Consider the following 15,813-nt stretch of genomic DNA (forward strand, 5'->3'; position numbering starts at 1 on the left):
AAACTCGGGCTTCGTAATGGCATTGAGCAGTTGAGAAGCTTTTGATGAAGTATCAGATGACGCGGCCTCTTCTTCCAAAAAATATTCGAGGAATTGTACAATAGGCATACAGTTCAGGGAAACGCTGAAGTGCATCGTGACTCTCTACCACCTTGTTTGGCAAAAGGAGAGAACTGATTTCTTTTTCTTGTGTTAAATCTTCTACTTTGTCTCGCAGTTGGTTCGTCTCTGTGGCGAAGCTCTCACACAAACGACAGGTTGAGGATACAGTTCCCAAACAGTTGCGGATGCTGGGGAGTTTGCATGCGTGAAGCAGAGCAAGGTTCAACGAGTGGGCGCTACAATGCACGTACAACGCTTTGGGCGCTGTTTGACGAATGAAGGCTTGAACACCGTTAAGGTGGCCGCTCATTGATGCCGCCCGTCGTATCCTTGCCCGCAAAAGTAGGTTCAGGTCAAAGCCATGACCTCTAAGGCTGTTCAGGATTGTGCTCGCCAGCGCCTTGCCAGTGAGATCGTACACGGGAACGAAATCTACAAAATCTTCTTTAAGTATGGGCACTCCCGACGTGTCGTGTCAACGTACCTTACACATAGGGAAATGTGGGCGGTGCGAGATATATCAGTGGCCTCGTCAGCTAGAACTGAAAAACACGAACCTGAGTTGACGTTTCAACTATCTTTCTTTGTATGATTTTACCACAGAGGGTGATCACTCATTTTGAATTTTGGGCTCGTGTACAGCGCATTCGCCGGAGATGTTTCCATGTGAGCTCTCAAGGCGGCATCTCCACATTTTGCTCTCATCCTAAGCAGTGCGCGGAAATTTCCATCATTTTTCAATGGCAGCACTTCAGACATATTTATCGGACCAGAGTCGTCTGTGCCGCGAAGCGGTACTTCTTGCCTGCCACAGAAAAGGATTGTTTCTATTATTGGCAGCAAGTTCTTGCGGTTTTCTTCCGCCTGCTTTTTAAGACCGTGGTCAAGTTGTGTTAAGATGTCATGGCTGTGAGCGGGACCGGACTGCTAAAAAGTTCTCCGATAGCGTTGTTGACATGGCGTGATAACTGCTGGATGCGTGGCTCTTAAAGGCGTCCATGGCTTTCTTGTATTTGGTGAACTCCTCAGTTACAAAACAGCCCAAGCGCTGGTGCTCCCCTTTCCTGCCACCTCGCTTGCGAAGACTACGCAATATTTGCATAATGCCCTTGAAGCTTCTCTGAATAAACAAGCCATGGGTAACGATCTACCCAGTGAGGTTGGAACTTCAGATTCCTTTTCCCTGTGGCTGGATAATCATAGTTAGCCGGAGGGGTCCACGGATTGAGCAGCAGCTTCTCCGTCGTCTCTGGATCATTTACATTATTGCTTTTCGAGACAAACAGTCCCAAGTCCAAAATATTCGCACTCGTCGCACAGAGGGGAGGCGAACCAGAATGTGTAGGTGCCATGCCACTCACCTTCCTTGGGCATTGCCCAGTGGTAAAGGCGTCACTTTGCCCAGCGTTGACTGTAGAACAAAGGTCACTTGGAGTTGCACTGCGGCCACCATCATTTTCCGGCGGCGCATGGGTGTCCTGCTTGTGTTCGTTCTCAGGTGATTCACATAAACCGGTGCATTCTCCTGAGTCGCTACAGAAGTTCCGACGCGCTTGGCTTTCCACCAGTGCTGAGGAGGGCGAAGTTTTATCCTTCGAAGGAGGCGGTTCTTCTCCGTCCGCTTCATCGGTTCGAACTTTCTGAAGTAAGACGCAAGACTCCTTTGCTTCGTTGTTGCAGAGTGTCTTTTCATTTTGCTGCCGCAATCCTGTGCACGCACACAGAAGTGGCCAGTGGCTCCAAAAAGACGTTTGCGACTGCTTCGACTGCCTGGCGTGAACGGCGGGCGATGTTTTCTTCCTCTCTTATCCACTTTACAGTGGCTAGAATGTAGAAGTGTGATGAACGCGCCGGCTCCCGCATGGCGCATGTTGTTTCTGAACGCCGCTACAGCTGGTGTGCATGCAGGACCATTATTGTACTCCCGCTGCAGCAAACTGGATTAACGCTACTTAAAGACCTTTTCACAGAAGACTCCATGGGCACTCCATACTCCCCTTAATATACGTGAACCCCCCAAGAATGCACTGCCGAGACATTTGCACTCCCGTGGTACAGTCCAGAAAGCAGGTGTTGCTCCGTTCCTGTGAAAAAGTCACCTTTTCACAGACGGCTCCCTGGGCGCCTGCATAATTCTCTCTGGGCTGCGCTAATTAAATAGCCGTGACCCCCAAAAATGCACTTTGTAGGCTGTGACGTCAGCCTCTGTACTCCCGCGCGCAGCCCAGCTTGGCGGCGTTTTTTCTCTCCTGTGAAAGTTGACCGCTGGTGCCGGATTGTGTGCCGGCTGTATCCTCGCTTTGTGTGCTTTGTAGGGAGGCGCATATACCTTGTGTGTACAGAAGAGGTAGATTTCCTTGCGTGCGGTTAAGGTTGTTCGAAGTTGCTCGGATATGCCAGTCTTTCAGTAGATGTCATCTTCGATGATTCGTTTCGGTGGCGAAGACTACAGTTTGAGAAAAGTTTACCCGCAGCCTGCGTCCTCGGAATGCGCCGCTGAGTTTTTTCCGCTTAGGGGTTTCGTTCCCTGGCAAATTTGCGCACGTCGTGTTGGTGTTGCCGTTGCTGTCGAACTGTTTACTTTCACAGAAGGAGACGCGCTTTTCGTAGAAACCCAAAGCCGACACGTGCGGTCCGCACAGACGGATAACTTCTCCAGCGGCAATGCACAAGGAAAGCATCTGGAATCAATAAAGGAGCTGCTACGGGGTGAAAGACGAAAAAGAAAAGACTCGAAGGAACGCGAGGGCGAAGTGCAAAGCTGTACAAATAGGGCAGGTGCGCGTGCGGGGGAGGGAGCGCTGAGGTGTTCTGGTAGGTTTGAAGAAAGGAAGAAGAGGGAAGCAATGCCAGGAAAGTTGCAGTGTAACTTTGGCAGCTGGGGGTCGCTGTGAAGGCGTGTAAATATTTTAGTATCACCCGAAAAGTTAAAGCATCAAAAAAATTTCGGGGGGGGTCAGAACCCCCTCAACCCCCCCCTAGTTACGGGCCTGCTTCAGTGGGAGATAGTCGCAGTGGACCTCTTTGACCATGCGGGAAAGCCCAACCTAGTGATAGTGGACAGCTATTCGGGCGACATCGACTTTAAAACGCTTAGAAAGGAAACCGCAGCAGATGTCATCAAAACACTAAAAGGCTGGTTTGCAACACATGGTGTACCAAGGCTGCTTGAATCCGACAATCGGCCCTGTTTTTCAGCAAAGGAATTCAAAGATTTTAAGAAGGATGGGGATTTGAACACCCAAACATCGAGTCCCAGGTACCCACAATCGAATGGATTAGCTGAAAAAGCGGTTCAAGCAGCAAATAACATAAAGAAAAGTGAGAGAGATGGAACAGACATAAATAAGGCATTACTAAACATGAGCAACGTGCCAAGAAACGAGGAGCTCGCGTCACCAGCACAGAGGCTCTTTCGTCGTCGGACCAAGACTACACTGCCAGTCAGCGCAGAACTTCTGAAACCTGAAATCATCAACAATGTAAAAGAAAAGCTCAAAGCACTGCGCGAAAAGCAAAAGGCGTATGCAGACGTTCACGCAGCACCAGCCCCTGAAATGAAAGAAGGATCCAGAGTCGGGGTGTTCAACAGTCACCGAAGGTGGATCCCGGGAACTGTTGGAAGTACTCTCCACCCAAGGTCTCTCGTAGTGGAGACAACTAGGGGAGACTTCAGAAAAAATACATCCTTCATTAGAGCTACCAAAACCGATTTGGCAGCCAGTGTGACGAGCAACAAGGATATCAACACTCATCTGGCAAATGGGCATGGAAAAACAGCAACTAGAGCTGGAAGACTGGTGAAAGCAGCAGTACGCATGAACCTTTAGCGCTAACAAAAATGGGGGATGTAACATAGGCGGCTGCATCAAAAAGGACATCACTACCTCTTATGCCTCCCAGGCCCAAGCACGGCCCGTTCCTTGTAACCTATGTATAATGCTAATAAACAGCTCTAAAGACACCACAACCGGTAAAGCCGCTAAGTCGTCAGAAACCAAGAGACCTAGCGTTTTTCAGCCTCTTTCAACAATAAAGGCACCGCATGAGTGCTTTACACCGCACCCCACTACCCACACCTCTCACGCTGCGTGAAAAAGGAAACCGAAACTGTAGAAAAAGGCCCATAGACAGTTTGCTAGCTAACGCAATCCGATCCGAAGCCTGTACAGTAAAACCTCGGTAATTTGTACTCGGTTAATTGGGAATCCCGGATAATTTGTATTATTTGCGCGGTCCCAAATTTTTACATGTAAATTTAACCGGATAATTGGTGCGGCCAGTCTGCGACTTCCCGGTTAATTGGCACACTTGGCCGCGACTTCCAAGATATGCAAAGTGTGTTGCGAATCTCGGAGGCTGTAACTAAAACATGCATTTTTTTTTTGATGTACGGATCTCGAAGGCCATGTTTTTTTTTACCGGAAATACGTCGTAGACGCCATGTTTTAGCAATTGCCAGGCGGCGATGCGTGTGGTTGCGATCATGATCATCATCATCTCAACAGCGATGTTAGCCACTCTAGCGAAGTGAATGTTTTGTGGAGTCTTTGTGCCATTTGGATGTCGGCTGGCGAGCATTGTGCGATTTGGTGCGACTGCTCCATTTGTCTCCTGTCTCCGCTTGAGTGTCTTCATGGAGGCAGGTGGAGGCCACCGTTATTCGACGGTGTTTTGAGCACGCCGGTTTTGTGAAAGAAGAGGCAACCTACGCTGAGTTTGCTGTCACCGCTGTCACTTGCCCGTTTGATGAAGAAGGGGAGACTCTCTGCGCTCGATATGAGGCTTTGCACGCGGACGAGGAGTGCACTCCAATCGGATTCTCCGAGTACGCAAATGTCGAGTGCACAGTGCAGACGTGTTACGCCGACATCGACAGCGAGATAGCTGCGAGATCGACCGATTCGGCCTCTAATGTTGACAGCGATGACGAGCCCTCTCGAGCACCCCCTTTGGCGGATGTCATCGATGCCTTGAGTGTTGTGCGCAGCTTCGTCGAGTGCAACGGCGGCGAGGCTGAGATGCTGCGCCTCATTGACAGGCTGGAAAATATGACTTTCAGTGCTGGGAACTACCGAACGTGTCAGTCACGCATGGAGGAATTTTTCTCCAAGTAGGCTGACTTGCCACAATAAAGGTGTGACTTCCGTACATCACGTTTTCTGGCTGATTTCTTTGATTTCGCGTTGTTTCGGATAATTGGGAATCCCGCTTAATTGGGATATTTTTCTCGGTCCCGAGGCCTTCGAATTAACGAGGTTTTCCCATTATTTCCACGGTGGTTGAACGATCACAGCGCCAGATTCTCAATCCTTGTGGTGGTTCTGAGCACTCATGCGGATATGTTATACTATGAGTCACTAACAAGGCAAACTTCTAGCCTTGTGTAGTAGCAAAAGAACACTTAGGCACACAGGAACCTGAAATAACACTACTACAAATGAGAAGAGATGTTCTGGTTATATTGAATATGTTCAAAAGGAAACTTACATCGTCATGCACGTTTTCGACGTAAAAAGCAACGTCGTGCCGAAGCTCGCCGAGGTGCTGTTGGTCGGCCTGGGCGACCGCTTGGCCATTTGCCACTGCGTTGTTGATCTGCTGTCGCAGATGCAGGAAGTGGCAGCAGAGCACGTGCACGCGTCTGGCTCGTCGCCTTCTGTAGTCCAAGTTGACGTTAGGATGCGGGTCTGCATGTAAATTTTGCACATCTCAGTCTATCATCTTGAGGCCACAGAAACTGGCAAATTTAAGCTCATGACATTATCGACAGGTACTGCAGATTAGGCAAGTTGGTGCATCATAATCTGATTTTGAAAAAGTGCAGCTCAGTTTGAGCCTGAAGAAAAGTGAAAATAGCAAAGAAGGAAACGAGAGGCAATTGGACGACCGCTAAACTTCCAACATCTCTTTATTCCACAACCCTATGGCACATTACATGCCTCTTTTATAGCCCACGTGACACCGTGTACATGACCAAAAACACAACCAAACGTGTGGGGCTTTCATTTTGGGCTGGAGTCGTAATCAGTTGACACATGAGATTATTGCAGCGAATTGCATGCGAAATGTGTCAGGTTGTGCGTCAGTATGCCTTCTGTAGCTTTATCTGGGAAAAAAAGCTCAACTTTTGTGGACGGACATCGTTTTGCCATCGTTTTGCAGCAGATTTGAACGAGTCGTGGCAAGATGCCCTTACAAAAAAAAAAAAAAAGAACATACACTCCATACAGTTTCCTACACTCGCATGGGATGCTACATCTCTGCGGAACGGTGCACTTGCGAAGCGTTGCTAAAACTATCAAATACAACCTGTAATGTCGCTAAGTCGCCAGAAACCAAGAGACCTAGCGGTCTTTGGCATCTTTCAACAACAAAGGCACCGCTTGAGTGCTTTACACCACACCCCACGACCCACGCCATTCACGCTGGGCGAAAAATGAGACAAACTGTAGAAAAAGGCCCATAGACAGTTCGCTAGCAAACGCAATCCAATCCAAAGCTTGTACTTCCCATTAATCCCATGGTGGATGAACAATCACAGCGCCAGATTCCTCTCTAGTTTTGTAGATAGACACTCTGTAGTTATTCTCAATGCCTGTGGTGGTTCTGCGCTTAAGATATTATGCTTACAAACAAGGCAAGCAGTGTCTAGCCTTGCGTGCCTAAGTGCAAAAGTGCACTCAGGCACACAGGAACATGAAATAACACCACCACAAATGAGAGGAGATGTTCTGGTTATATTAAAAGTTGAAAAAGAAACTTACATCTTCGTGGGGAGTCTCCACGTACAAAGCCACATCGTGCCTTAACTCGGCGAGGTGGTCTCGAGTGGCTTGAGGGACGGGCGCGCCGTTTCGCACCATGGTATTTATCTGGTGCCGAACAGCCAGGAAGTCCAGGCAGAGGTGATGGACTCTGCGCGCTCGTCTCCCCCGATAGACGAGATTGACGTTGGGGTGCGGGTCTGCATGTACATTTTACACATCTCAGTCTAGCATCTGGAGGCCACAGAAGCTGGCAAATTCAAGCTCATGGCATTATTGACAACTACTGCAGATTGGGCAACTTCGTGCATCATAATGTGATTTTGAAAGAGCGCAGCTCAGTTTGAGCCTGAAGGAAAGCGAGAATAGCTAACAAGGAAATGAGAGGCAACAGGATGAGCGCTAAACTTCCAACTTCTTTATTCCACAACCCTATAGTACATCATATGGCTAGTTTATAGCACACATGATGCTACGCAGGTAACTGAAAAAAAAATAAATGTGTGGCATTGTCATTTTGGGCTGCATTCGTAATCGGTTGACATGCGAGATTATTGTAGGGAATTCTATTGTGACATGCGTTGGTTGTGTGTCAGTATGCCTTCATCTGGAAAAAAAACTTTTTTTGGGCGGAAAGCCAGTGTTCAGTGAAGTGCTAATGCATGCTTGTAAATTGTAAAATTTACAACCATGCACTACCACTTCACTTCACTTCAATTGAAGTTGGTTCGTCACGTGTGCTGCACCACACGTTTAATTGTGTTTTTTCGTCATGTGTGCGGTGTCAAGTGTGCTGTAAGCAAGCCATATAATGTGCTATAGGGTTATGGAAGAAAGGCAAGTTGGAAGCTTATAGCGCTCATCCTGTTGCCTGTCGTTCCTTTTTTTTGCTATTGTCCCTTTACTTTAGGAAAGGGACAATAGCAAAGCTGGGCTGAGCTGGGCTCTACCAAAACACATGACATAATACAGAGATTAGGGCGATACATTTAGCTCTAGTGCAGGGTAAGGACGTTAAATGGTGAACTATTTTATATTATCACTAAGGCAACATAACATGGCACAGAACGATACTACACAATAGTGTGCCTTCGGTTCAGTATGTGATGCGGATGTAACTTTAAAGGGACTTGCAACACTTTCCCAAGTAGTCATCAAATGACCTCACTATCCAGTGGACCAGTGGAGTTACAACAATTTGTCAAGCGCTCTAAGCACTTTCTCTCTACTTTCTGCCCAGCAAGCGCGGAAAGCTACACTGCGGAAGGGAATGGGTGGTGTAATGATAAGGGGCAAGTCCGTAGGTTAGCACGCGTCACCACCTTAAGCGATTTCTTTGCTCGTTTTCCTTGAACGCTCGCGCGGGGGCTCACTTGCCCACGATGAGGCATGTCGAGCCATGCCTCGCCCGCCGCGTTAGCTATGCAGCTCATGACGTTCAAATCAGCCAATGGCCGTGTATTTTGCGTATGTGACGCAGTTGGTTTTGGGTATATGGCATCATTTGTCAAGAGAACAGCCAGCAATTTCTAGCGGACTTTTAAATTTAATTGTGAATTCCCTGCCGCGTGCTGCACCATAATGTTTATCTCAAATGCTTGAAGGAGCTTCGACAACTGATTGGCAGCATTTTCTGACCATGGCAAAAATGTGTTGCAGGGCCCCTTTAAGGGGTAAGAGAAGCTGCAGTAGATATCTCAAAGCAGGCTACTTATAGCTGTTGAACTCGACTACAGTACTATGCTATTTCTTTTTCTAATAGGACAAAAAATGACTGTGAGGAAAGCTGCAGCTTTGCACCACTAAAAGCCCCAGCCGTGAAGGTAACATGTTTTGGCAACAAATGGCCTTGAACTCATAGCAATAAGCAAACACAAAATGCTTATTTCCCACCCACCCTTTTGTAACAGTGATATTTGTAACACTTTAGTAATAGTGATTCCCATCTTCACTTTTGTAACATTTCCCATCCTCACTTTTGTAACAGTGATTACATATTCTCACTATAGTGAATGACACTGCGTGTTTGAGGCCTGTGCACTTAGATTTAAGTGCAGGCTAAAAAACCGCAGGTAGTCAAAATTTCTGGAGCAATCCACTACGGCGTCTCTCATAATTATATCGTGATTTTGGGATGTTAAACCCCAGATATTGTTACTATTATTTTAGACAGTGCCTTGTCTCTGACAAATCTTGCAATTGCCAAAATATAAAGGCAGTTAGAGAAAAACCTGGAGTGGAGTGGAGAGCTACACAACCGGAAGCTTGTTCATAGCCTGAATATTTTTGTTCGACTAATGTAAAAGCTAGGATTGCTAGGCAATGAATGGTTTGATGGTGGTGAAAATATCGTGTATGGCTGTGTGTTGCTTTTATCCAGAAATTAGTAACTGACACAAATTTTGAATATTACCTGTGCAGTGAAACGAGTCATTTTAAAGGGTCATGGACTACCCCTTCGGGCTTGGTGAATAATCACACCTCACGGAAAGCAGACACTCTTGTGAACAGCCCAGCCAAATTCTGCAGTCTTGCGTGTCGAGGAAAGTTCACAACTGCAACGCGAAGTTGCCATTTTCTTAGGCTCGCCCTCTGCACACTAAAACATGTACAGAAGGAGCATGTATGGAGAGAGCTTTCCATAGTGAGAGCTGCTGACATTTTCTGGCAGACAAGACCCCTCCCTGTCACACAAAACGTGTCCCCAGATGAAGCGTGAGGCAGGCTGTGAGTGAAGTGGAGAGTCAGCATTGGAATAAACATAAATATGACTGTCAAAAGTGAGTCGGGGAATAGCGGCAGTTAAAAGTTGAAGGGGGGGGGTTCACTTGTATGGCTTGTATTTACTTACCTCAACGAATTAGCGCAAAGAAGAAACACCGACAAGGTAAAGAAAACAGACAGGACGCGGCACTCTGTTTACTTCATACTGCCCGTTTTCCTTTTTCGTGCCAATTAGTTATGTCCAAGGTCAATTCACACCCACTAGCCCTGCCAACTCGCATCTCTATAATACTAGCATCACTTGTAGAAACGATTGGATTCAATGCAGATGGAAGCCATATTATACCACTCAGCAGTCTAAATGAGAAATAGCTGTTTAGTGTATACATGTAGAATAAAGCAGTTAAGCAACTGGAAGATACGAATATTTAGCCTTTAATGAAGAAAGAAGTGAAAAAGCACAACAGACGAAATGCTCTACATTGTAACAGGACTAAGAGAAAACTCTTCTCTAATGTAAAGGGGGGGTCAGGAACAATTGGACAATTGGGCAAATTGCAGCGAAGGAACACGCAAGGGTTAGAGGAGTAGAAGTTTGGGACAGTTGGTGATGCATACTTGGTAAAAGGAACCGCAATAAACGGGACAAAAAGGTAACACAGACAGGATGAGGCGCTGTGTTAGTGCATGTGGTGTTTTCTCCTCCTTGACTCCAATTCTGTGCGCATTTTCTCTAAGCGAGGCTAGCAAACCGACTGCCTATCTTCCTGCCTTTCCGCACATTGGTGCATGTGCATTGGTCATCGAGATAATTTACGGGAATTCGTAAGATAATTTGGACTCTCTACGATTGATGCTTGTGTGAAAAGTCAGGTGAAGGTAAAGCAAGCCCTGTGCAAAGACTGCAACGTGAAGTAGGCTTGAATAAAGGTGAGAGAGAGAAAAACAAATTTTTGCCAGTGCCGGTATACACCAATTTCACAAGGGGGCTGCCATTTTTAAAGCACTTCCCCGCCGCAGCGCCGTCTAGCGTCTGCGATGTTTCGCCGCCCTTCCGGTGTGTGGGGTTCCACGGCGGTGCATGCAGCGTATATGCTCAGTTCACAAGGTATTGCTGTTCTTCGCGGTACACGGGCAAAACACAGCAACGCTTCGCGAGTGTAAAGGTGCCCGTAAGTAATCGCTAAGCTGTCAGCTTCAAAATGGCTGAAAGCAGCAAGCAGCGGCTGCCCACGAGACGCTCCCGCAGTAGCGCCGACGATGAGTAGAATGCCAATGCAGTTCTTAAGCAGCACGTGTAAATTGGTAAATTGCTTTGTATGTTTTGTTGTAGCTGGCCTTCTGGGGTTCTTGGAATATGCACTATAAAATAGCGTTAACCATTAGGACAACCCTCGAAGTAATCGGTGAAACGTAAATGGAGACGAGCAAACACGTGAAGCATTTTCCAGCTGCACGCTAGGTGCGCACATTAGTATTTAAGGTGACTCTCGGGTTTCTTTGCCGTGATTATTCAAATTCAATGTAACTCTAATCTCTAACAGACCATTTGGTTCTGCTTGGCACACTGCAATACAAAGATCATGGAACGAAGGGAGCACAAACACCGATGCCTGTGTTGATTCATGTCGTCGTCGTAGTTAAAAGCTTGTGGCCTCTGATCGTTGCGCAGGATAAGAAACGGATGTACGGCGAGTGAGCTCAAAATTCGGCGTAGAAACAACACGATGATATAATGACAACAAGCCACATCTGGAAGCACGGCATGGCGTGTTCGCTTCGGCTCGAGCAGCTGCCACTAACCGAAAGGGCTCCTATTTTCGGTAACGTTGTTGTCAGTTTTGGCGAGCATTTGAGAAGCATTACGACGAGCGCACGTGTTCAGGTAACGACCTGGCTTTAACAAACGTGGGTCGATTATATACATTCACGACGACCCGGTTGCCACGCGAAAAAAAAAGGGTGCAGTTGTCGTAACGCTACCGCGGTTATCACAAAATTGACAAGTCGAGAAAAAACGTACTCTCGACGAAACGTTATGGGTGCGTACCTGCGCCAAAGAAAACTTATGTCATGTGGGCCTTTCTGTCACGTCGCTTGAAAAGTGCTAATTTTATAATCTCGAAATTACACGCACTATATAAGATGGTACATTTTCTAGCCCCCCCCCAGCTGCCCGTTGAGGCGGTCGCAAAGTTGATGCCAGTGTTCCTGGCTTAGTTGTTGTGAGTATTGCTCAATGTCCCGCTCGAGCTGTGCAATGCGTTTACGGAGGCTTTTGTTATGTTTTTGCGTTAGCCACTGCTTTTGAAGACTTTGCTGCGTGGACCATAAATGGATTAGATTGGGGTCCAGCGTCGGACTGTCCTCTTCTACATCTACCTCTGAGGTTGACTTATCTGCATCTTGTACAAGGGTGGACACCCATTCTTCAAGGCTTGTAATCGGAGCAGACTCGCGTTTATCTCGAATGAAGTGAAATATGTCCCATCGAGTATGCATGACTTTAGGCCTATTTCGTTTATAACCCCTGCAGGGGATCGCTGTGGATAAAATGTAGTGATCACTCCCTACATTTATTTCTAAATTTTCCCAGGTGGCATTGACAATATTTCTGATAAATGTTAGGTCGGGTGAGGTGTTACGACTGACGCTGTTCCCTGTGCAGGTGGGACGTTCTGGGTTGTTAAGGAGGGTGTAGCCGAGGTCTTGGGCGGTTTCCCAGAGCTTTGTGCCTTTCTTTTCACATTTAAGATAGCCCCAAGCTGAGTGCTGAGCATTAAAGTCGCCAAGCACCACAAGTGGTGCTCGGTTTGTAAATTGATAGGCTTTATCTAAGAGTTTCGATACAGCTTGGGTCTTATCTCTCTGGGAGCTATATACATTTAGAATATATAATGTTTGTTCTAATCACTGTTTTGGTAAAATTTCGACAAATGTATATGAGATTGCCTTGAAATCTAAGTCTATTTGATTGGCAGTTAGATTCCTATGGACCATGAGTGCCGTGATGGGAGAAGCACCCGGGGGTCCAATTTCATTACAAGGGGAGAAACCGGAGAGTTTCGCCGCCGTGAAAGTTTCCTGGAGGGCCAGAATATCGGGTTTAGTGGGATAATTTTGAATCTTGTATTCCAGAGCTCGGCGTTTTCGGCCGAAGCCTCTGCAATTTCACTGCCAGAATGTTATCGGTGCATTGGCCATAACAATCGCCTATGAGGTTCCATGCGCGCTGAGCTCGCGCTGTGCGATCTTATTGCCCCCCCCCCCCCCCGGCAGCGCGTCGAGCTTCCGGGTTGCGCGTCGTGGTTGTCATTGTTTCTGGCGCATCGACAACCTCCTGGCTGTGTGACTCATCTTGAGTTAAGGGGGCTTGTTGTACCGTCGAAAGACCAGTGTGAATTACGAGCGATGTCACTGTTGAGCTAAGGGCTGTAATGCTCTCTGTCAGTTGTTTAATCTGTATTACCTGGTTGGACATATTAGTCATCATTTTTTCCATCATAGTTTCGAGGTTTGTCATTTGTGAGTCCAACACTTCGGGTGTTTCATTTGCCATAGTGGGCTCTATCGGACTAACAGCCTTTCGTTTTGCATTCCGCACACTGTCAGTGTCCATATCATCTTGAGTAGTTACCTTACGTTCAACGCAGGCCACGATTTCGTTCGCCTCTTTAGTTTGGGAAATATTAGTGAGGTTTAGTTTACATTTTAGCTGCCGAATTTCATTATTAGCTGCAGCGAATTGTTGCTGAAGTAGCTTGATCTGCTCCGCCAGCTCCCTCACCTGCGAGCCTCGAGGTGATTTGGACCGGGGCTGCAATGCAGGCTTGCTTGCTTGTGTGGTGAACTCGAGCGGTCTCTCCGCGGGTGGGATGTTGCGCGGTTTCCCCGTGGTCGTGACGTCGATCGCTCCCCTCGGCTCTCGCTCGAGTGGTCTCTCAGTGGTCGTGACCCTGAGCGGTCTCTGCTCTCGCTCAGACCTCGCAAGGGTGGAAAAGATTCTGAGCGGCTCTGGGACTCCCCTTCGTTGTTCTCCTTTGATCTGGATTCTCAGGTCGCTGCCGTCTTGTTCTTGGTAGGGGTACCTTGTTGGCTTGGAATGCTGTCTAGAGCTGGTTTGTCAATTTGCTGCCCTTTTGCATTGTCGGCTGCGACTGACTTACCGGGCTGCTTTTTGGTTATGAAGCAAAATTTGCAATTTCAGCTGCCAATTTGATGTCCTCCGCCGCACACTACGCAGGACGGAAGGCAGGTCGGTTTTTCTCCCTCGGGTGGCGGTGTGTGTGTGTTGTTCACCGCACCGCCGGCATCTTGGTACTTGTGGTCGTGGTTTGGGACAAACGTCAGTTCGGTGTCACCACTTCCTACAGTTGAAGCAGGCTTCAAGTCTCTCTCGGAAAGGAAAAACTTCGAAGGTGAGGGCCAGGTATCTGAGATACTTCAGGAGCTTGTCCCCTGCGAAAGTGATCACGCAATGATTAGTTTGACCTAATCTTCTCGCGCTCACCACCAGCAAGTCAGGGTTCCTGCCCGAAACTTCCTCATATATGGCCTGGTCAGCTTCATAGCTGTGTGCCTTATATATTACCCCCTTCGCCGAGTTGCCGGGTGCTGGGACATATGCAGCCACAAGTATGCTGAGGACATTTCGTTCATGCTGTAGTTGCGTGATCTTGCGATAAGCTTCGGCTCGTAGGCGGTCCGGTGTGCTGACTGTAATGGTATTTTTGATTGGATGAATTCTCACCTGGTCTTCTTTGAGGGCCAGCCGAAAGTCGATGCCGGCGGCGATACATATGGCCTCCACGATTATCGCAGGTCCAACGTCAGTCAAGTTGATGGCTCCATTCGGACGAAGAACCACTTTGTAATCGTCCTCCGGAAGGCGTGGCATGGCATGGGTCGCCGTCGCACAGTCGGTGGCGGGCGCGCGCTTGGCGTCTCGGCGTTGGCACCGACTCACTTGTCAGCGTAGTCTCTCCGTTGATCGGGCTTGATACAGTCCCGGTCCGGCGTCTGTATTTTTTCTGCATATCAAGGGCCAGTGTCCACGACCCGTCGTTGAGCTCCGATGGATCAAGGTCGTTTCCTTCCACGGCATACGCCATGGTGAGGCAGAGCGACGCGAGTCCGCGTCTCGCGCCGTCGCGTCGAGTTCAGCCGCCCGGTAGGCCTAGGTACGCTTGACTCGTCGACACAGCGTCGTCCGGGTGAAAAGGGCCGATTGCCATGGAAATATCACCTGCCAAGGTCCGTTTTTTTTTCTGGAAAGGCTACCGGGTGGGTAGACAGAAAGGTCACGGCACAGAAAAAGTCGTCTGTGACCCGACTTACGGTGGAAAATTCGAAAAAGTGCGGAGCGCATGTGATGTGCGTCCGCACCCCTCGAGAGCTCAACCGGCGTTTTCCGAAAGAAGCAAACGCCGAGCGGATCGCGCAGTGCTCATATGATAAGGTAATTAAATCCTTGCGTTCGGTTCTTTATGTTGTGGTAAAAAGAAAGCACGAACGGGTTTGAAAGGAATTACCATAGCCACTTTTGAAAAGTAAACGGACGAATCAAACACTTACGTTCCGACAAAGCCTCTTGGAACAATGCGATGTATCCTTGCCGCATTGCAGCGAACAGGTCCTCATCAAAAGGCCTTTGGTTCTCGATATGCATCGCCTCTTGTTACAACTGGACCCGCAAGCCGCAAGGTCCAGATCAACGCCACATATACGTATGGTAACTGCTACAAAAGAAAATAGATGAAAAAAAATGAAGGTAATGGAAACATTCAGTCGTGTTGCAAAGGAGAACAAAAACCAACGATCCTTACATTCGTTTTCCATTTCTTCGTCGATTTGTCGGGCGGGGAGCTCGAGTTCGATGGGGAGCTAGTTCACGGCCACAAGGGCACAAGTCCGTAGATCTAGCTCGGACGGGAGCTCGATAAGCTCTGTTGGCTCTGTCGGCAGCTGTCGGCGCTGTCTTGACTGTCTGTTTCGGCCGCCGCTGATTGGCTGAACGCCAGTAGACGCCACTGGCAGTCTGGCGTTGCCGCGTTGCTGCGCTTTTTTTTTTTGTCTATGGAGCCAGTTCGCGCCGGTTTGGGCCGGTTCAGACGCGCTTTGCAGCTGCTTCCCTCGTGTGTGCGTCCCTTGCGACGCTACGTCGCGGACAACTTTTCTGGGGAAAGCTACGGGGGCACGGGGGTGGGCGGAGCGTCTGCAC

The 15,813-nt window shown here is 48.2% G+C and overlaps 1 protein-coding gene across 3 annotated transcripts in view; it reads right to left on the minus strand.

Moving 5' to 3' along the window:
- The window catches only part of LOC119396179 (uncharacterized), an 89,852-nt gene extending 74,531 nt beyond the window's left edge, over nucleotides 1–15,321 (minus strand). For all 3 annotated transcript variants that reach the window (XM_049416983.1, XM_049416982.1, XM_037663272.2), the window contains exons 1-3: nucleotides 15,168–15,321; nucleotides 6,870–7,069; nucleotides 5,593–5,792 (exon numbers count right to left, since the gene is read on the minus strand). In XM_049416983.1, coding sequence (XP_049272940.1) covers nucleotides 5,593–5,792; nucleotides 6,870–7,069; nucleotides 15,168–15,261 — 494 coding nt within the window. In that variant the 5' untranslated portion in view covers nucleotides 15,262–15,321. The remainder of the gene's footprint in view (nucleotides 1–5,592; nucleotides 5,793–6,869; nucleotides 7,070–15,167) is intronic.
- Nucleotides 15,322–15,813: the final 492 nt, after the last annotated feature.

The sequence above is a fragment of the Rhipicephalus sanguineus genome, chromosome 6, assembly GCF_013339695.2.
Source record: "Rhipicephalus sanguineus isolate Rsan-2018 chromosome 6, BIME_Rsan_1.4, whole genome shotgun sequence".
Lineage (NCBI taxonomy): Eukaryota > Metazoa > Arthropoda > Arachnida > Ixodida > Ixodidae > Rhipicephalus > Rhipicephalus sanguineus.